The sequence below is a fragment of the Dromiciops gliroides genome, chromosome 5 (genome assembly GCF_019393635.1).
Source record: "Dromiciops gliroides isolate mDroGli1 chromosome 5, mDroGli1.pri, whole genome shotgun sequence".
Taxonomy (NCBI): Eukaryota; Metazoa; Chordata; class Mammalia; order Microbiotheria; family Microbiotheriidae; genus Dromiciops; species Dromiciops gliroides.
The window spans coordinates 242,380,123-242,402,099 of NC_057865.1; the positions used below are offsets into that span (position 1 = coordinate 242,380,123).

Sequence of the window (21,977 nt, forward strand, 5' to 3'; positions counted from 1 at the left end):
ATGCAGTTTCATGATTATGTCTTACTATATTCAGCAGCTGGGGACACTAGGAACAAGTCAGGCTGTCAGTGAGTAAACATTTATTAAGCACGTACTATATAAAGGCATTGTGCTAAGTATTGAGGGTATAATTATGATAAATACAAACAGTTTCTGTTGTCAGAGGAGCTTATATTCTAATGGGGGTAGGCAACCCAGAAAAGGAAGCTGAACTGAGTGAGGGAGAAAGTGCCAGCCTCAAGGGTATGTTGGAGAAGTCTCAAGGAGGCAGGAGGCAAATAATGGCTTTTCAAGGCAGCACAAGAATGGCGATAGGAAACTGGGGGTGAAGAATTGAGAGTACCTAGTTGACCTGGTAAATTCTAGTGTCCTGACTGGAGAGTAAAGGCCACAAAGGTTTAGAGGGAGTGGAGGTCATAGAGTAAAGGACAGGTTTAGAAAGAATGAGGCAGGAAGAGAGAGGGCAGGATCAATTAGCAGGCATTCTTAAGCACCCCGTGTATGCTAGGCACTGTCCTAGGTGCTGAGGATGCCAATGCAGAGATGAAAGAATGTGTGTGCCCAGGGAGTTTGTATTCTCATAGGGAAAACCACCAGGATTTACAGGATGTCTGCAAAAGTATAACATCTAAAACTGCAGTAAGACTTTTAGGACAGCATATGGATATGTGTGCATTTCCATATATTTGTACTCATGTGTATATGCACACACTCAGAGAATGAATATAAAGAGAATAAATACAGATAAATCCAAGGCAGTAAAATAGCAGAGGCAACTTGCAATTGGAAGAAATTGGAAAAGCCTTCATATAGAAAGAAGGTGATACTTGAGCGCCTTCTTAAAGGAAATAATGATTATCTGAGACAGATGAAGGAATGGAGTTGACATTTCAGTCATGGAGGATACTCAGTGCACAGGCAGAGGCAGGAGCTGTAGTGTTGTATTGTGAGGAACCAAGAAGATGTCCAGTTTGGTTGGGTCTCAGAGTGCCTGAGGGGGAAGTTGTGTACACACACAGGTTTCTCTCTCCCTCCATGCCTGCCATATAATAATAAATGTTTAATGATTGATTGATGCACAGTGAGATTGGAAAGATAGTTTGGGGCCTAGAAGGACTTTCAAAAGAAAGCAACTTGTTATAGTGCCTGGGAATCAAAAGCCTGGGTTTAGATCCTGTCTCTGGTCACCTTTGTGACCCAGGACAAATCACTTAACCTCCTTGTGCTTTAGCTTGTTCATCTGTAAGATGAGGGAGGTAGATGAGATGGCCTTGGAAGTTCCTTCTAGTTCTAAGTCTCTGATCTTGTGATAATATAAATGGAGTTTATATCTGTTAATAAAGGCAAAAGGGGCCATTGAAGTTGATTGTTTAGGAGAGAAACACAGTCAGATCTGCAGTTCTGTCTTTGACTTTTTTGTTGTATAAGCCTAGTAATGAAATCTGTGGCGCAGAGGTTTTGTAGGAACCGGTTTCTTCCAGGAGAGAGGGTAATTCTGAATTTATATCATCCAAACTGTGAACCAATTCACAGTTCCACTAACACTGCATGGGACATAGTTCCTCAAATGTTGACTTTTGGGGTCATTTTTGCCATTCTGTGCATTTCTCTTGTCAGTATTTTAGAGCATGCATTCATTTAGTCATTCTTTTATTTTGATAACTATTCATATGTATTCTTTGACCATTTATCAGTTAAGGAATAGCACCTGGCCTTATATATTTATGTCAGTTCCTCACTATCCCTTAGATATCAGAATTTTATAAATGATATTTGATGCAGATGTTTTTTTCTTTTTCTTCTTCCATTCTACCATTTCTCTCCTTAGTCCTTCTTTAAAGCTCTTTCTAGTTTTAGGTAGCTAGCTGTGCTGGGCCTGGAGTAAAAGAAAATTTGAGTTTATGTATTGTCTCAGATACTTTCTAGCTATGTGATGTTGTTAACCTGGTTACCTCAGTTTCTTCAACTGTAAAATGGGGATAATAATTGCAGCTCCTTTCTGGAGTTCATGTGAAGAGAAAATGAGATAATATTTGTAAAGCACTTAGCACAGTGCCTGCCACATAGATGCTTAGTAAATACTTGTTTTCTTCCTTCCTTTGCTAATATTTTTAATGTAAAGCCTCCTAATTTTATTAAATTTAAAAATTCACCTCCAGTTATAGTTGTGAAAAGGCATATCTTTTCTTTTGATTTTTTTTTTAATGTGACATTTACAAAATGTGTTTCTACTTGGAACTTACTGTCATCTATAGTCTAAGGTGTTAGTCTAAACTTAATTTCAGCAAAGCTGCTTTCCATTTTACTCAACAATTCAAACTGGAATGCCTTGGTAAACATATATACACATATTTATAAGTTCATCAAACTCTGGGCCTCTGATTATTACTAGTCCTTATTTATCTAGTTACATTAATTTAATTATCATTTTTAAAAACCAGTATCAAATAGTGTATTACTGATTTATAATATAGTTTAAGGTCTAGTAATATTATACTCCCTTAATTCCTTGATTTTTTTATTGTCAATTTTTTAAACTTGTTTTCACATGAAAAATAAAACTTTGCTTTCTAAAGTGGTCTTCAGTAATCTGAATGGTATGCTATTTACAATGACTGGTCAGCTATTGTTTAAAACAAATGAAAAAGAACCAGTTAAATATTGTTATTTTTAAAAAAACATCAGAATGGTTTTCATTTCCTTATGTTTTGAGGATCATATCTTTTTGTGGGGTGGGGTGGGGTAATGAGGGTTAAGTGACTTGCCCAAGGTCACACAGCTAGTAAATGTCAAGTGATTCAGGTCCTCTTGAATCCAGGATTGTTGCTTTATCCTAGCTGCCACCTAGCTGTCCCAGGATCATATCTTTAAATCATGAATCTCATGGCTTGAAATGATTAATTTCCATCTTGCCACAAGTCTGTGCCCATTCTGCCATCCTAAAGTCAGCTGTCAAAGTGAAAACAATCCTCTAAAGCACAAGTCTGACTAGATTGCCCCCTACTCACACTCCAGTAGCTCCCCATCATCCATACTCTGTGACCACATGCCACCAGCTTCGTTGCTATTTGTCAAGCAAAATCATCCTATCTCTGGGCATTTTTCTCTGGCAGACTCCCCTACTTGGAACTCTCTCCCTCTTCATTTCCACATTTTGGCTTCCCTGCCTTTAAAGTTCCAGTGAAAATCCTACCTTCTCCAGGAAGCCTTTCCAACCATGCCTTAATTCTAGTGTCTTCCCTCTTTTGATTGTTTCTAACTTACCATGTATGTAGCTTCTTCGTTCATGCACAGTGTTTCCATTTGTATCTTATTCCCCCCCCCCCCCCCCCCGACTGTTAAGTCCTTGGGAGCACTGGCTGTTTGTTGCCTTTCTTTTATCACCAGTGTTTAACACAGTGAGTGGCACGTAGTAGGTGCTTAGTAATTGTTTATTGATTGACTTTGTTATCCTGATTTGATGGAACCCTTTGAAGCAATTTATTCTCAGAAGAGTCGATTCTGACACTTCAGAAGTTGCCATTTTGCAAATGGCAGAATTTGATCCATGGGGAAGGTTGTTATCACTCCCTGGCTCATGTAGCTTCAGTGGCTTCCCAGTTCTGCTAGGATAAAGGAGAATCTTTACAGTCTTCAATATTATTGCCCTCCACACATTCTGGCACCTGCCTTTGAATAGGCTGTCCCCTATGCCTGAAGTGGCATATTTTCTTTCTCAACCTCCTGGAATCCCTAATTTCTTTCAAGATTCTGTGTTCAAGTGCCGTCTCCTTCAGAAAGCCTTTTTTCATTCTCCCTAGTCATTAGAGTTTTTCCCCTCCTCATCAATTGTATTTATTTTATTTATATACATATCTTATATTGCTTTTCTATTTTGTACCTTAGTACCTAGCACATAGATACCTTTTTGAAAGTGGCATGAGCCAAGGTGGGAGGAAGAGGCTGTAGGACATTGGTTCCCAATCTTTCTGACTCTGGAGACTTTTTAATCTCAGATTTGCAGATCACTATATAATGATAACTATTTCATTGAGAAGATGCATAATGACAAAACTACTCTGAATCCAGTAATGCTTTTAGGTGAATTGTATATTTTAATAATCACAAAAAGCATTTACACATGAGCCGTTATTCAGTATACAGATGGCATGTTTGCCTATTTATTATACTGTATCATTTAAGGAAATGGTAGGTGATGGTTTATAACAGATTTAGAGATCGGAAAGCTGGCCAAATTGCTCACAGTTGCCCTAGATCTGGTTCCATGTGCAGCCACAGGTTTCACAAAGCCATAGACGCAGAAAACCCTCTTTTATTTATTTATTTTTTATTTTTGGTGAGGCAGTTGGGGTTAAGTGACTTGCCTAGGGTCACACAGCTAGTAATTAAGTGTCTGAGGCCAGATTTGAACTCAGGTCCTCCTGAATCCAGGGCTGGTGCTCTTATCTACTGGAAAACCCTATTTTATACATAAATGTGGCAGGATGTTGCTTTTGTATGAAGATATGTTTTCAAATTATTTTTCCTACAAATTATCAGTTTTCAAAACAACAAGACAGTGCAAAACTGTGGACACAAAACTTGCCCGTAGCTTTGGAAGCACTAATATCTAAGAAAGTAAGGAGAACTTGGAATATAGAGAAGAAATATCTAATTCTTTTTCCTTGAGGCAGTTGGATTCAACTTGGAAGACCCAGTGATGTTCCATAAGTAGTTTACTTCTTTGTCATGGGGAGGCCAGGGAGTACTGAGCCAGACACCTGTCTGTGATTGGTGTGCTCGTAGAGTAAGCATTGTATGAGGGTGTTCAGGGAGGACTAGCACCTCCTGTGTGAGGGCTTGCTGAGCCCTTTTCAGAGCTGCTCATCCATCTTTGGTGTCCACCTGTCACCCAGCTCTAGTCTGCAGCTCTAGGAAGCTGTAGCATGCACAGCAGCCTTATTCTGGTAAACTGATGCTAAAGATTTCTCCTGGTAGAATAGGTGGATGGGATCAATTTCCAAAGGCTATGAAGGTGACTAAAGCAGGCACTGTGGAGTGCTTAGAGCCTGGTCAGATACCAGAGATGCCAAGGTCATGTGCTGCATCCAGGACCATCACCAGCTGGCTTGACTTTTATCCTGCCGTCGGACTTTGATGACTCAGGAAGAGAGAGTGAGACTGATAACTTTGTGCAACTCTACCTCATTTATATCCAGTTTACTTGCAAGTCAAGACGTCTTCCTTCATTTCATTGGTTCTCTTCAAAAACGAAGAATGAACAACAAACGTTTATTTAAAGAGTTACTCTATGCCAGGCGCTATGATAACCACTTTTTACCATAAGCACCCTCTTCTACCCTTTTCATTGATCCTCTTTGAAAATGAAGGGCGCCATCACCATCCACTGCATCTTGAGCCGTTGCCAGTCATCCTGACTTCTGTCTTGCCGCTGGACTTCAGTGACTAAGGAGGAGAGAGTGAGGCTGCTGACTTTGGGGCACCCTGCCTCACTTAAACTCAGTTCACATCTAGCTCAAGACGTCACAGGTGTTGTCAATGGTCCTCTTCCTCTTGGAAAATAATACCTTTTCAATAAATAAACCTTTGTAAGAGCGAAGAAGAAGATGAAGATGAAGGACAAACAACAACTACAAATTTAAAGAAAGGCTGCTTTAGTTGACATCTGAAAAGAAGGCTTGGAAGGCTGTGTAGCTCGAGGGCAGCAACTGTATCAGTACTTCCTGGCTCTTCCCCTAGAGCACTAAAGGTACCTAAGTTTATTGTTGTTTCACCCTGTCTTGAAGGGCTGTTGTGAGGACCACCAGTTAATATTTGTAAAGCATTTATTAGCACAGTGCTTGGCGCACACGTGCCTATTGCCTTCCTCTCCCCCTAGCTCTTTTTTAGGCAAAGGCACACCACTCTAAATTCTTCACCAGGGAAGTGAGATATTGTGCTCTGGTTTGGGTAAGGTTGGTCTGTTTGCATATTAGATGGGAAGGAAAAGTAGGTGGTTTGATGACTGCCAGGTGTGGTGAATGAAGATAGGGACAGATAAAGCTGTGGAAGAAGTGTATGGTATTATTATCCTGGCAGTGTGTGTGTGTGTGTGTGTGTGTGTGTGTGTGTGTGTGTGTGTGTGTGTGTGTGGGGTGAAGGGGGACCTGATTGGAGGGGTTAGTGACATGTACAGTGATGCTTGTCATTTTGCAAGGGAGATGGTCACTCCTATCTTAGAAATGAGCTCCCTGAGAAAATACAGAATACAAATACTGTGTGTGACATGTTAATCCTGCTGTGAAGTGTAGAGCCTCATTCTGTGGAAGTCACATCCCCTTATACTGTACCTTGAACACAGGGTGATGTAAATATTTGATGAATAAGGGAATGAATTTAGTATATAAAGAAGGGGACTACTTGGGTTGTGGTATTTGCCCATCCCTTTGCTTTTTTCTTTTCTCACTGTCCAGTGTAGCAGTGCATTTTGGCCACCTGCCTCCCTTCTTCCTTTTAGCTTTTCTGGAGCAACTCTTGTTGTGTCCTCAGTTTCCAGCACAGTGTCTTGTATGTAATGTTTAATTTGAAATATTTGAAAAGAATGGATTGTTGCTTCAACATAAATCCCAACACCCCTCCTTCTGAATAGTAACTAACTTAATTGTTGAAATTGTATTGTATGTGTTAGGTGAATAAGGCTAGGGGGGGAAACAGTCTGCAAAAATTTGGCAAAAAACCCCACTCTTCTACCCCCTCCCCCCATGACTTTTGGCTTTCTCCCTAAAAATGGGTTCTAAATGAAAGATGGAAAAACTTTTAGATAAGTCTCTTGGTCCTTCCTCTCCTTGGAAAGCATCTTTGTGACTTTCTATTGAATACTAAAATAATAAATGCTGTATATTTTCATTAATTCTTTTTAAATGTATGTATTCCTGAATGGCTTCAAAAGGGACAACTAAGTGTTACAGTGGATAGAGTACCCAGCTTGCAGTCAGGAATACTTCTCTTTGTGAGTTCAAATCCAGCATCACTTATTAACTGTGTGACCCTGGGCAAGTCACATAAGTCTGTTTGTCTCAGTTCCTCATCTGTAAAATGAGCTGGAGAAGAAAATGGCAAACCACTCCAGTATCCTTGAGAAGATAATTCCAGTTCAGGTCACAGAGTTAGACACAAGTAAAAAAAAAATGACTCACCAACAAAAATGACTTAAAATACCTAGTCATTTATAAATTTGTAATAATTATTTTCTGAAAAATAATGTGTACACATTTTAGTCAGTAGAGTTTCTCCTTATTCAGTATTCCCGATGCTTAATTAGAGAGGATTTATATTTTGAGTTTTAAGTTTCATTTTAATTTTTGGATTACACGGTAGTTCCATTACATACAGCTACTCTGCTAGTTTCCTCCATATAAAAATATGCTAACAGCATTACTCATAATCTTGCTGACAACCATGTTTTATTCAAGGAGAATGTATTTAAACCATATACTGCCAGGTGTTGTGCTGGACAATAAGTACAGAACAACAAGGTGCCCTTAATGAGCTTAGAGTCATTCAGCATTTATTGAATACTCAGACAATCTGTAGCTTTGTATTCTTATGGGATTATATATATATATATATATATATATATATATATATATATATATATATATATATATATATATATATATATATATATATATATATATATATGGCTGATAGGGATGCCTGGGACTATCTCAACCCCTTCCCTCCTTTTACTGTTGAAGAAACTGAGGTGGAAGAAAGTTAAAGTGATTTAAGGACTCATGTTCTGTCAGGTACTTAGGTTAGTAAATGTTCTCATCTTTATTGATTTCTCTGCTGCCTTTGACACTATTGAGTATTCTTCTGGACTGAATTCTCTCTTAACCTGCTTTCACTTTCACCTTATCATTATCCATATTTCAACCACCAATTGTGGATGTACCCAAGGCTTTTCCCTGGGTCCTTACCTCTATTTATACTAGTGATTCTCAACTTTTTTTTGTGTGTGTGTGTGTGTGAGTAATAGACCATTTTGGCAGTCTGGTGAAACCTATGGACCCCATCTCAGAATATTTTTTAAATATGTAGGATTATAAAAGAAACCAATTATATTGCAGTATATTTATCAAAAATATTTTTAAAAGTTCATGGGAGTGGGGCAGCTATGTAGCACAGTGGATGAAGCACCGGCCCTGGATTCAGGAGTACTGGAGTTCAAATCCAACCTTAGACACTTGACACTTACTAGCTGTGTGATCCTGGGTGAGTCACTTAACCCCCATTGGCCTGAAAAAAAAAAGTTTATGGATCTTAGGTTAAGAACCCCTACATTTTACTTTTTCTCAGTAACCTAATTAGATTTATGGGTTCAGTCATTATCTCTATATACATGACTTCAGATTGGACATTTAGAACTGAATATTTCTTAGGCATTTCAACCTCAGTGCGTTCAAAATAAGAGTCATTCTTCTCTCCAAACCCATCCTTCTTTGTAATTTTACTCTTTCTGTTGAGGGTACTACCATCTTTCTAGTCACTCACATTCACAACATTGGAGTCATCCTCCATTCTTGACTCTCCTCATCCCACATATCTAATCAATTGCCCACTTCTTATTTCTACCACTACAGTAGCTCTTACATCCTACCTCTTTTCTCTCCTTACAGGGCTAGCATCCCTGTCCAGACTCTCCTCACCTTTAACTTAGACTATCTCCAAGACACTTCACTATAGCTTCATATCAGGAGGACAGTTCTGAGTTCTCTTTTAAGACTTGTCTTTGTTCCCTAGAGCATTGCTAGTTAATTCGGTCTTACCTCTGTTTCTTTTCTTTTTTCCTTCCCTCTGCCAAGTAAAGTTTCTAACAGTGGTCTATATAGCTTTAAAAATGAATTATTAGTAAATTTTCATTTCTTGTTTTAAGTTTTATATTTAAAGAAAAAATTACTTTAACTCACTTGGATGTGAGATTTATCATTGCTTAGGGACAAAAATAATATTAAGCCAACAATCAAATTTAGAAAGTTTTGAAACCAAAGTCTTTAATTGTGAGATTGTACTAATAGTAATCTATCTTTCTTTTTGTTTCATGATTTGAAAAACTTTTATCATAAGCACAACTGACATTTATAGAATAATTTATTATGATGGGTATTGAAAAAATCTTTTGATGTTGCCATCTAATTTTCAGTTAGTCAATAAGGCTAACTTACTTTCATAACATTATCAATTGCTTTCCTTTTTCTCCCTTAAAATTTTAAAATAGCTGATTTTATATTTGTATTATTTTGATTTCTGAATATATTCATTCTTTTTTTGTCACTTACCCATGTAGTTCTTCCTTATGACAAAGAGTAAAAAGGACTTGGAAAAAGCACAGTTTGGTTAAGCCAGACAACACAGTAATTACATCTGATGGCACATACAATATTTCATACCTATAATCTGGGCCCAGCTTATCTCCCAGCTCCAATTTATACAAAGAAGAGAGGGAGGTGGATTTTCTCAACTCTTTTCCTATTTACTCAGCATTTGAATTTCATTTTGTTGTTATTGTTGTCATCCTTATAATTTATGTTGTTTTAGTCATTGTTATTTTTCTAGTTCTGCTTACTTTATTTTAGTTCATGTAAGTCTTTCCATGCTTCTGAATTAGTTTCTTATGACACAATAATATTATATTATACTTATGTATTACAGTTTGTTTAATCATTTCTCCATCTATCAACATTGTTTCCATAGAAGACTGTTTTGGGACTTTTATATATCTTACTTTGTTGAGAGTTACTAGCTTTCATTGTCTCTACTTGGGGTTTAGACATCCTAGTCACTTCTTTTTTTTAAGCATAATTGTAAATTATATTCTGTAATGATTGTACCCATAGCTACAGTTTCACCAACAGTGTATTAGTGTGCCTTTTTCAGTGTAGCACCTCCAATTTTGATTATTTCCATTTTTGTCATTTGCCAGTTTGGGGTTTGAGGTAAAAACCTGGGGGTTGTTTTGATTAGCACTTCCAGTATTGCTAGTCATTTGAAGCAATCTTTCATATAGTTAAGCTTTGACTGTTTTTCTTTGGAGAACTTTTTATTTCCTTTGGTAATATAACTGTGTCTTCAAGTCTAAATAGTTGTTTCTAGAAAACAGAATAGTATTTCAGTTGATTAGATTCTTAGTTCAATGGCTCACTGGTAATAAAAAATTGATTCAGGCACTAGAACAATAAACCTATGGTATATTTGTTATCTTTCTTGCATAGCATAAGATACAGTCTCTGGTGAAGTGGAATTTGACCATGTGAGAGGGCTAAATCCAAGATCTCTGTGGATTATATCTTTATTCTAACAGCCTTGTGGGAATAACTCAGAATGTTTTCTTAAACAAAAGGAGTAGGTACCTAAAGCCTTATTTCTGAGAAAGTAGAAAAATAATCATCCCATGCCATATAAATGTTATTTTTAAAGGACTTTTTATTCCCCATTTGATGGAACTTCACACGATAGAGAAGACATGCTCCCAGCCTTATGGGAGATTGCAGCCTCATTGTGAAAAGTGCTTTTTCTTAGCTTTTTTCCCTAGCACTTGTTTTTAAGAATATTGCATTTCAGTGATTGGGTTTCTTGTGGTCCTCTGTGTTTTATTCATTTTTAAATATTATTCTTAGGAGTGCATAAACTTTAGACTGACAAAGAGGGACACAAAAAAGGTTAGAATTCCCTGACTTGGAGGATTGTGTGAAATACCAATATAAAAGCCTTAACATCTAATTAACTTATTTTATCCCCTTCATCATCATTCATCTTCATAAAAGATGTATTCCTTGATTTTGTATCCAAAGAATATTTTTAAAAAATGAGTAGTAGAGGAACTTTTTTTGATATAATTGAAAAAAGAAATGGAAACTAGCTTCTTTTTTTTCCAACCTGACAGAAAATAAGTGGGCATGTAGAAAATTCCTATTCATTTATTTTGTAAATAGTGGTTGTAATTTATTCATTCTTCAGTTCAGAATTCACCAAGTACTTGCTTTTATGTTTTAGCTGCCTCGTTACACACAGAAAAAGTTTAAAACATAGGCCCTTCCGGGGGCAGCTAGGTGGTGCAGTGGATAAAGCAGTGGATAAAACACTTCCCCTGGTCCTGGATTCAGGAGGACCTGAGTTCAAATCCTGCCTCAGACACTTGATACTAGCTGTGTGACCCTGGGCAAGTCACTTAACCCTCATTGCCCTGTCCCCCCCAAAAGAAAGAAAGAAAGAAAGAAAGAAAGAAAACATAGGCCCTTCCCTCAAGGAGTTTGCATTTAGTTGGGTGAAAAAATAGAAAAGGAAATACAGAATATATGAAAAAGTAGACATAATTTGGAGTAGAGAATACTCAGAACGGGGGGCTGGGGGGGGGCGGAAATCTTAGCATTATAGATCCTAAAATCTTTCTTAGTACTGGAAGATAGTGTTTCAGTATAAGTTATTGAGTCTAGTCCCCTTATTTTAAAAATGAAGAAACTGAGGTCCAGAGGGTGACATGCCCTTAGTCATACAAACAGTAAGCTGCAAAGCTGGGATTTCAACAAAGATTTTTGACTCTATGGTTCATTGCTCTCCTTGCTGTACCATGTAAAGCCACCTGTGGAAGTTGAGCTGAGTTTTGGAGGAAGCTGAGGATTCTCTGAAGTGAGGAGGGAGTGAATTCTAAGCTTGGGTAGTACTCTCTGCAAAGGCATGTAGAAGGGAAACAGTGTGTCTTATGTGGGAAACTACAAGTTGGCCTGTTTGGCTGAACTGAAGAATGTGTTAAGGAAATTAATGTTCCTGGAAAGGTAAAATGGAGCCAGGTTATAAAGGGCTTTACAAATCAAAGAGAGGATTTTGTATTTTATCCTAGAGGCAAGAATGATATTTGCTTCAGAAATATCAAGTTTGTCGACTGGATAGATGATGGATTGTAGAGGGATGAGACTGGAAATAAATTGGAGAGACTAATTAGGAAACTAATTGCAGTTCAAATAAGAGATGATACATGCTTGAATCAGGGTAGTTGGTAGCTGAGTGAGTTTGGAGGTCAGTGATATGAGATGTCATTTTGTGATAGAATTAATAAAACTTGTCAACTGATTGGCTGTGAAGGGTGAGGTTGTAGGGAGAGGGAAGAGTTGTAGGTGACTCTTAGGGTACCAGTCTGGGTGACTGGAAAGACAGTGGTGCCCTCAACCAGAAAAATGAAAGTTAGGAAGAAGGAAAGATATTTGGGAAAAACCTAAGTTTTATTTTGACTGTTGAGTTTGATGTGCCTATGGGATATCTATTTGAAAATACATAATATGTAATTGACAGTTTAGAGATGGAGTTCAGGAGAAAACACTTAATGCTGGATATGTCGATCTGGTTGAATCCATGGAAACTTAATGAGATCACCCAGAGAGAATGCAGGGGAGATCTCAAATCTTAGTTTCCTAATGGAGCAAGTTATGTGGGGGGGGGGGTCATTGAATGGATCCCTAAGATAGAAATTATTTCAGGATATTTGAAGAAGAAAAATTAATCGATATCCCATTTTTGGCCAAAGTTAGAAATTTGGAGTGTTGTTTTTGTTTTTTTTGTTTTTTAATCTGACTCCAGGGAACTAGAAGATTCAACTGACATTCTCCTTCTGGCTTTCTCTGGCTTTCTTCAGATCCCCCTTAACTAGTATTTTCCCTCTTGCTTATCTCCAGTTTATCTTGTTTATAACTTCTCTGTCTTTTGCCTTTCTTTATATCCTCAGTGCTTGGCATATCGTAGGAACTTAAAAATGGTTATTGGCTGGCTGACAGATTGGTCTGTCAGTTTTCTGCCAAGTTTATTCCATAGATCAAAGATCTCATGATTTATCATACATACAATAGAATACAATTTCAATATTCAATAGATTTGTGTTCTCATCAATTTGGATATTCCCTCCTTGTCCATCCTACTTTATTCTTGGCTATATTCTTCCATAAATTTGCCATAAGAGATCCACCCTGGAAGTCTTCCTTACTTTCTCCTGACATCAGGATGATGTGGAGCCCTCTGCTTGTCCAACTAGCATCCCACACCCTACCCAACTCACTATCCCTAGTCTATCTTTTGTTTCTATCTTTCCCAGAGAGTATCTTTTACTCCTGTTCTTTGACATTTCCCATTTGTTACATGTTGAAGCTGGCTCACAGCTACCATTTGTTTCTCCAACTGCTTTCTGTTGATAGTCATTTTGAATTCTTTATATTATTCAGCCATAAAACTACACTGGATAATATTGGTATTAAAAAGATAAGCCTTTGTTTATGGGATAAGGTTTGGGCTCATTCAAAGTAGCATTGCAGTTTCCTGTAGACAGTCCAGCCCATTCTGCTCCTGTTTAGTTTTGGGACTAACTTGCTATCCATTTGTACTGTCTGGCCCAGATACATATATACTCACATATACCCATGCATACATGTGCAGATGTGGCACACAAGTACATACATGCATACAGGATGAATTCTTTAAGTTGTCCATCCAACAGCATGTGATAATTTGGGTCACAAGACATATTAACAGAATCTAAGTTAATGTGCTTTTATATTCCATCTTCAAAATTATTCTTGTGTTGAAGTTCAAAGGTCAGACTTCTTAGGCTGTACTGCCGGCATTAATAGACAATGAATTCATTATCTAGGAGAGGAAGTATTTTTAAAGGGTGGTTAAGACTGTAAAAAGCTTTTACTGAGTGCCTGGGGAAAACCATAACAAAACCTGAGAGAAGATGCTTTAGGTCTCTCACATTTCCTAATGCTCAGCATTTGTTGTATAAATTATTTTGACTGTGGTTGCTGGTAGATAAGGATTTGGTACTACATACCTCATCTTTAGTGGTTTTGTTCAAATTGACTTAGATGAGAAAACTTTTGGCAAGGAAACATACTATAATGCTTTTAAATCCTTGCAACTCTTCATTTTGAATTCTTGAACCTATCACTTTTACTGTCAGTATTTTTTTTTGTGATGATTATATCTGCTTGAATGATTTCAGAACATCCACAGTATTTTTAGTATTCCACATTCCATGGAAATTCAGAGTTGCCATCTCTTTAAATTAAGCGGTCAACACTACCTTCTTCTAACCTGTTATATATATCTACACATATCTATACACACACACACACACACACACACACACATATATATATATGCATATGTCTGTATATAATACATATACATTTGTATTGAAATTGAAAATTGAAAGGTTTTATACAAATGATGATAGCATTCAGAATATTCGTCTTTATTTGCATTCTGTTCATAAGTGATTGTTTAGTCACAAATAAGTATAACATTACTTTAGAGAAATTGCTTCTTAATAGACTATGGGAAAAGCCAGCTTTGGAAAAGGCATTGTATAGTCAATCACTGGTCATCCTCTTAACAGAAATTTTTATTTTGGCTCCACCTTCAGTTATGAGAAGCATCTGAACCTGACAGGAGTGTTTATTACAAAAGAAAATCGTTGGGGACAGTCTTTTTGTCTGTTCCATTTTCCCTCACTGTGGGCTACTTCCTTGTAGTGAGTTCTGGCAAATAGTTTTAGTTGGAGAGAGAGGGAAGTTTTTCATACCTGATAATTTCTTGTTTCAGATAAAGCATGCCTGCCAGTCCAGCCATCCCCTAGTTTACAAAAGGGGAATCTATTAAGATGTAATACAGAAAGGTTCTGTTTTTAGTTTTTTTCTCATTTTGTTTTTTATGTATCATATTGGATATTTTTGCTGCTGTTCTTATTTTTTACATGTTAGTAATTTTGACGGCTTTTGGATAATTCCACTCTAGAGGGAGAACTTGGTGGGCGGTCCTTCCTGTGACACGACCCTTGAGTGACAGTTCTGTTTGATTGCCTCCAGTACTGTGAGGAAAGGACACGACTCTATGGTGAGGACTGATGGACATACATTATCTGAGAAAAGAAACTACCAGGTAAGACCATATTTTTTTCCCTTTTTCCATTGGTCACTTACTTTCATAAAGTTGTTTAGCCATATGTTAGCCAGAATGATCAAGTTTGAAAAATTGTAATTACATTTAAATAGCTTTCATACTGTTAGACAAATGAAAAAATTATACAACTTTTTTCATATCAAGATATTGCTTATAGCCTGTCATTAAGGACACTCCTTTAGAACTAAAATTTAAATTTTAGTTTTTTGGATATATAATCTACCCAAAATATTACTTTAGTCAGTGTATAAAGGTATTTTTACATGGTACTAATGAATCAACAATTCTTTTCCAAAAAATTTTGGTAAGATTGAACCTGTACTCTTGCAGTCAAATTTTGGTAATATTGTAATGGGAGTTTTGACAAAATTGCAAGATGGCAGATAAGAAAAAAAGTAAGTGAGAAACATAACAGTTTGATACAATGTTTGTTTGGTTGTTGGGGCATTTTTATTATGTGGACTTTGCCAATAGCTTACTGTACCTGCAGGTCTACTACTTGTTCTCTCCTCCATAAAGCCAGTCAATAATATCTTCTCTCATAGTCAACTATTAGGGTTGTTTTAAGGGTAAATTAAATAATATTTATACGGTAGGCAGCATTTTTTAAAAAAGCATTTCATTAAAAGTTAATTGATGGGGGCAGCTAGATGGCGCAGTGGTTAAAGCACTGGCCCTGAATTCAGGAGTACCTGAGTTCAAATTTGGCCTCAGACACTTGACACTTACTAGCTGTGTGACCCTGGGCAAGTCACTTAACCCCCATTGCCTGCAAAAAACAAAAAAAACAAGTTAATTGAGGAAACTATCACTTGAAGTTTTTTTTTAAATGGCCTTTGAGTATTTTTTTCAAAGATTCTCCATTTTATTTAATGCCATCCTTTACCAGCAGTCTGGAAGAATTCAGTTACTACTCTGATATATATATATATATACCCAGATTTAAACATGAGACTCTTCCTCTCCACATCCTTCTACCCATTCTGACAGTTCCAGCTTGCCCCTCAGTCTTTATTTAACTCCAGATTCTAGATTAGTGTTTCTTAAGCCTTTTTATATCGTGAACTTGTTAATCTGGTGAAACCCACAGACCACTTCTCATAATAATATTTAAAAATACATATATAGGATTACAAAGAAAACTAAATACAGTTAAATAGGTTTATTAAAATAATTTTTTAAATTAGTATATAGAACCTTGATTTAGATATACTCAGACAGTTGTAATAAGGGTGATTAAAAAAAGGAAGGAAGAAGGTGGGGCATATGTTTATATCTCCTTTTTGTCCTCTCTCTCTCCCCCTCCCTCCTTCCTTCCCTTCCTTTCTCCCTCCCTCTCTCCCTCTCTCCCTCTCTGTCTCTTCTCCTCCCCCAATTAGGATGAGAGATTGGATAGTGAGCAGAGTAGGGGAGAGGAGATAGAGAGAGTCACTGGTCTGGGAGTCAAGAAGTTTTTAATCCTTTCCTTTCTAATAGTTAGTTTTATGACCTAGAGCAAATTAGTTTATTTATATGGAATTAATTGCCTCATCAGTAAAGGAAGGGATTTACAATCTGTGATCTCTACAGTTCTTTCTAGCTCTGAAATATTACTTTGTGATTCAAGAAATTGAGCTGGTATAAGAGCCAACTAGTAGCCCATTGCTGTATGTTGTAGCTATTGGATTTAGAAGAATCTATCTTAGTCCATTTGTTCCTTTTTTCAAGCAAGTAAAAATATGAAAAGAAGAGATAGTAAGTTTAAATAAGGTAGCATTATAAAATCAAAAGAAAACTTAATTTGGATTCAGGAGACCTGAGTTCCACTGTCTCCTTTTCATTTCCTAGTATCGTGACCTTGGGCAAATCACTTATTTTCTTAATTTCAGTTTCTTTGTCTGAAAAATGAAGATACTACTGTTTTCATTAACTGCCCCACAGGATTGTTGTGACAAAAGTATTTATAAATTGAAATAAAATGTAGGTGTTATTTATAATAAAGTTAACACTATACTATTATTGTTTTAGCGAAGTTAACCACTAAGCCTTAGTTTCTTTATTGGTTAAATAAAACAAAGCCATAACATTGCCTTTAAGTCCCTTCCATTTCTAGAATTCCATGATTTAATTTATGTATATGACTTTTAAGAAAGATTAAATCGAGACTTTATATCTTCAGTTGTCCTGGCAACAGGAAGCTAGAGTGGGCTCCTTACAGACTTTCTTAAAAGAATCCTTTCTTAACTTGTTTGCTTCTGCTTCATAACCACTTCTAATGACGTTTGCTGCATGAGGTATCATTCCCAAGGTGCCTAAGCCAGAATTAGCCCACCAAAATTTCTGTAAATATGTGGTGACTAAATGAAAGATGAGACTTAGACATTTGTTTGTTTCTAAACTCAGACTATAGAATAGATATACTATAACTCACGGATTGTAGAACTGTATAGACGGTTTTCCATACTGATAGGAGAAATGGGTAGTTTCTGCTTGTAAGATTAATTATTTTAGCAATATGACTAATTTGTCCCACGAGCATTCTAATTGGTGATAAAGATTATTGTATGTATGAAAGAAAACATTACTAAAAAGTAACACTTTTAGGAATAGGCACTTAGAAACAAAAGTTTCATCCTACTCGGTCTTTATTGACATACCCTTTGTTATTTATTAACATACTCCTTTGTTATGATGCCATTATTTTCAAATAAATAAGTCACTTAGATTTGTTAGAGAATTCTATTCTACATGTAACATCTTTTGGCTGAAATTACATCCTTCTGTTTTGCACTTGCAGGTATAGCACTAAAATATACTTGAAATAAGCTGTTGCTAAGCTTAAGTATTGCAATGAATCTAAGGCATGTACCCATGACATAATATCAGCCATAAAATATATGGATTAGTTTAAATCTGAATAGTGATGCTGTTTATATGTGTTAGGAACTTCCACAGTTTGGAATAGAATCAAACTATCTCAAATATATATAATATATTAATAATATATATAATATAATAATTAATAATATATATGAATAAAAGTATAAAATACAGAGTTACATCTTACCCCATTTTAAGTGAATTTGATGTATCAGTTTCCAGATGCAGAATTGATAAGACAGGATATTGAGGGTTTTTAAAGTATAACTTGAAGCTTCAAATTAAAAAAAAAAGTTTTGGTAGAGTATATTTTATGCTAGATTACATCTCTTAGGTAAATATTTTAGTCCAGCTCCATTAGACATTGAAAAAGTCAGTTTATGAAAAAAGATGCCAGATTCCAAAAACTAGAACTGGGATTTGGGTGGGATGACCCTTCGGTTGGAAAAATTACTTTGGTTTGGAAGGGTTGTTTCACCTCAGTACTTGTATTCAAGTATTTGACACATAGTAGGCACTCAATATGTACTATCCCTCTTCTGAAACGTCTGAATTCATCAGTCATTATCATTTTTCCCCTCCAGTGAACTAGGTTGAACCTCAGAAACATCCCCAAGTCCTCATTTACCCTCATCCCTCCAGGTCTACAAGATCTCGAATATCTGGTCCTAACTGTCCACTGACATGGCCACCATCCTAGTTCTGGCTCTCATTACTTCTCACATGGACCTCTCCTAATAGCCTCTACTGCAAGTCACCCTTAATGCAGCTGCCCAAGGCACCCCCTGATTAGCAAACACCAGTCGCTCCCTATTACTTCTAGGATCACATAGAAACTTTTCTGTTTGGCATTTAAGGCTGGGGTTGGGAGGACAGGCAGGTACAGGGGAGTGGGCAAGGTTCTTGTGGGGAGTAATTTATTACTATTTATTTTATTATTATTTATTATAAGCATTTATTAAGTATCTGCTAGGCGCCAGGCACCGTGCTAAGCACTTTACAAATATTATCTCATTTGATCCTTTCAACTATGAGAGGTAGGTGTTATTAAAACCTCCATTTCACAGTTTGAAAAAACTGAGGGAGAAAGAGGTTAAGTGACTTTCTCAGGGTCACATACCTAGTAAGCATCTGGTGTTGATTTGAACTCAAAGTCTTCCTGATTCCAGGTCCAGTGCTCCATCTGCTGCATCACGTAGCTGCCTTTACAACATGATTCTTGCCTACCTTTCCATCTTTTTGATATATACTGTCTTTCATGCCCTCTTTGGTCTAGCCTAACTGTGCTTTACTTACAACATTTCCTCCACCATCTCCATGCCTTTGCATACAATGTCTCCCATGTCCAAAATGTACCCTTTCCTCTCTTTTTCCTCTTACAAGGAAACCCCTTCTTTCCTTCAGAGCTCAACTAAAACACCATCTTGTACAAGAACCTTTTCTCTTTATGAATTTTTCCTAGCTGCTGCTGCTCCCCCTGCCCCCTTGACCTTGTGTTTATTTTGTATGTATACTTTATATGTTGTCTTCCTCAGTGGAATGCGAAGTTCTTGAAATCCAGGATTGCTTCATTTTTGTCATTAAATCTCCATTATCCAGCTCAGTGCTGGGCAAATGGTAGGAGCTTAATAAATGAATGCTTCATTGCTTGATGTTTGTTGTTTGAAGAAAAACAGAAGAGGAAGGAGTGTGGACAATGTTTCCAGAGTGCTGACAGTAGTCCAGGGTTGTCGAATTCTGTACTGTAGAAGGCCATATGGATGGTTTTAGGAGACATTTGTCTAGAATGTGTAAGATACTACACAGGTAATCATCTTCTTCCAATCTTTTTGTTCTCAAAAGTGGCCAACCTAGTTAGTTTCTTGGGAGTGTTATATGGTAGGGGAATAGATTTCTGAAGGTGGGGACATGTAAGTTATCTTACAGAAAGTTTATGTGGGTGTTGTAACAAAAATAAGTTCAGAATAAAAACATTAAGTTCATCATTAAATAAAAACGTATATTTGCATGAATCTTTAGCCCGCATCGTTGAAATTTGAATGAAAAAAAGTTTTTTTTCTTCATCATCTCTTAGTTTATCCTTGTATCACATCTTTCTTTTTAAGGACCCCCTTCCTTTCTCCTCCATCTCCCTCTCCCCCACCCCCTCCCTCCCTCCCTTCCCCCTTTGTTACACACACACATATTTTGGTTTGAATTTGGCTTTCTAAGATTCTTCTTAGTGTGGTATTTAGAAATTCTCTGGGGAGAGCTAGGTGGTGTGGATAAAGCACTGGCCCTGGATTCAGAAGGACCTGAGTTCAAATCCAGCATTAGACACTTCATACTAGCTGTGTGACCCTGGGCAAGTCACTTGACCCTCATTGCCCTGAAAAAAAATGAAAAAGAAAAAAAATAAATTCTCATCACATGCCAGAATTAACATGGTTGAGATTAAAAAAAGAAGTTTGCTCTATTTCTGAAATAGAAATGGGTTAATTTTTTAGTAATGATATTTTAAGAAATGTGCCTTCATTCAGGAATATCCATACTGATGAATTACCCTAATGATTATTTTCTCTTATGACAGTCAATACCATCAAACTGGCCGGTTTTTCAGAAGTGGCCTATTAATATTTGAGGATCATCAACCTGAAGGGACAGGGATTAACACTCGTGATTTCATTGTTACTGGGAGGGGATTCTCAGGTCAGGAGGCTCCCTCTGCTCGTTCAGGACTCTCTGTACCTGCTGTACACTTGAGAGGCTTGGAGAGTTGCCTTAGAGCCATGAGAGGGAAGTGTCTCTCCCAGGGTCCTACATCCAGTAACCAGCTGGAAAGGAAAGAAAAGGCTTGTCTCAACCTGTGGGGATGCACTGGCTTCTTCCTCTTACCTGGTTATAAAATTCCTCTGTTCTGTGAGGAGATGGCCTGTTTATGTTGTACTTTGAGACAGACTTCCCCCTCTTTTAAAGTACAGGCCTGTGATGGATGCCATCGGTGTATGGCGCTCTGGACCAATGCGGTTCTACAGCTATTTTGTCATTTAGAACGCAATCTTTTAAAAGGTGCCTGTGGAACTAGAAGGTTACTTGTCCAGTGTCACAGCCATTAAATGTCAGAGGAGGGACCTAAACCCAGATATTCCTGACTTGGAGAGAAGTCCTCTTTCCTGTAAGCCATGTTGGAAAATACTAATTATGCATCACGAGCTTCAAAGTAACACATTTCCCCTTATCTCCTTAAGGGAACATAAAACAAAAAATTCAAAACATAAACATTTTCTTCAGTCTCCTTGTCTCCTGCCCCTCCTCCCCCACCCTTCATCCCTGTATATTTTTCACAAGCCTACCATCAGATCTAATTTTAGGAAGACTAAATGACTGGGATTGAGGAATTTTGCTCTATGTGGGCTGAGTTCTATTTATTTTGAAGAGGATATTGATAGAATTAATGAGTTTTCATATCTAGAGACCATGGTCTAGTCCTAGCTCTACTAGTAACCATGTATTCAGGTCATTTGTGTTTTGGGGGGGTCCAGTTTCCTTGTAAAAATAAGGGAGTTGGCCTAGACAACCACTAAAATTCCTTTCACCTCTAAATTTCTGTGAACCTATGATAATCATATAGAATCTCTTTCTTTCTATCAGTTTTAAGTCATAGGCTAGAGATTCTAATTAACTTTTAGAATATTTGAATTCTATATATTTCCAAGTTTAAGATACTTGTTTCAGTTCTAGTAAAGTAGTTCAGTTTTTAAATGGTCTTTTAAAAATTTTTTATCAGTGTAGATTGCTTATTGGTGTTTAATATTTTAAAGTTTTCAAACTTTATTTGTCCTTTCTTATTGCATATAACATTTATTGAAGGAGCATTTGTTAAGCATTTGCCATTGTGTGTTAGGTGATGTGGTAGTGTTAGGCACTGCAGATGCAAGTCCAAAACAAACAGTCCTTGGCTACTCTAAAAGAGTGTTCGTTGTGTTGGAGGCAGAGGAGTGCAACATGTAAACAGATATAGAAGTGTAATATAATTTGAGGAGGGGGCACACCAGGGGATCGGCAAAGGTTTCCTGTAGCAGGTGGCACCTAAGCAAAGGTTTAAAGGGAGCTCAGGATTCAAATAAGCAATAATGAGGGGGTGTGAGGTATTC

The 21,977-nt window shown here is 37.0% G+C and overlaps 1 protein-coding gene across 1 annotated transcript in view; it reads left to right on the forward strand.

The window, feature by feature from the left end:
• CNOT2 (CCR4-NOT transcription complex subunit 2) overlaps positions 1 to 21,977 on the forward strand; it is a 179,932-nt gene that overhangs the window by 58,733 nt on the left and 99,222 nt on the right. The window contains 1 exon segment of the mRNA XM_043966896.1: positions 14,892 to 14,964. Coding sequence (XP_043822831.1) covers positions 14,892 to 14,964 — 73 coding nt within the window.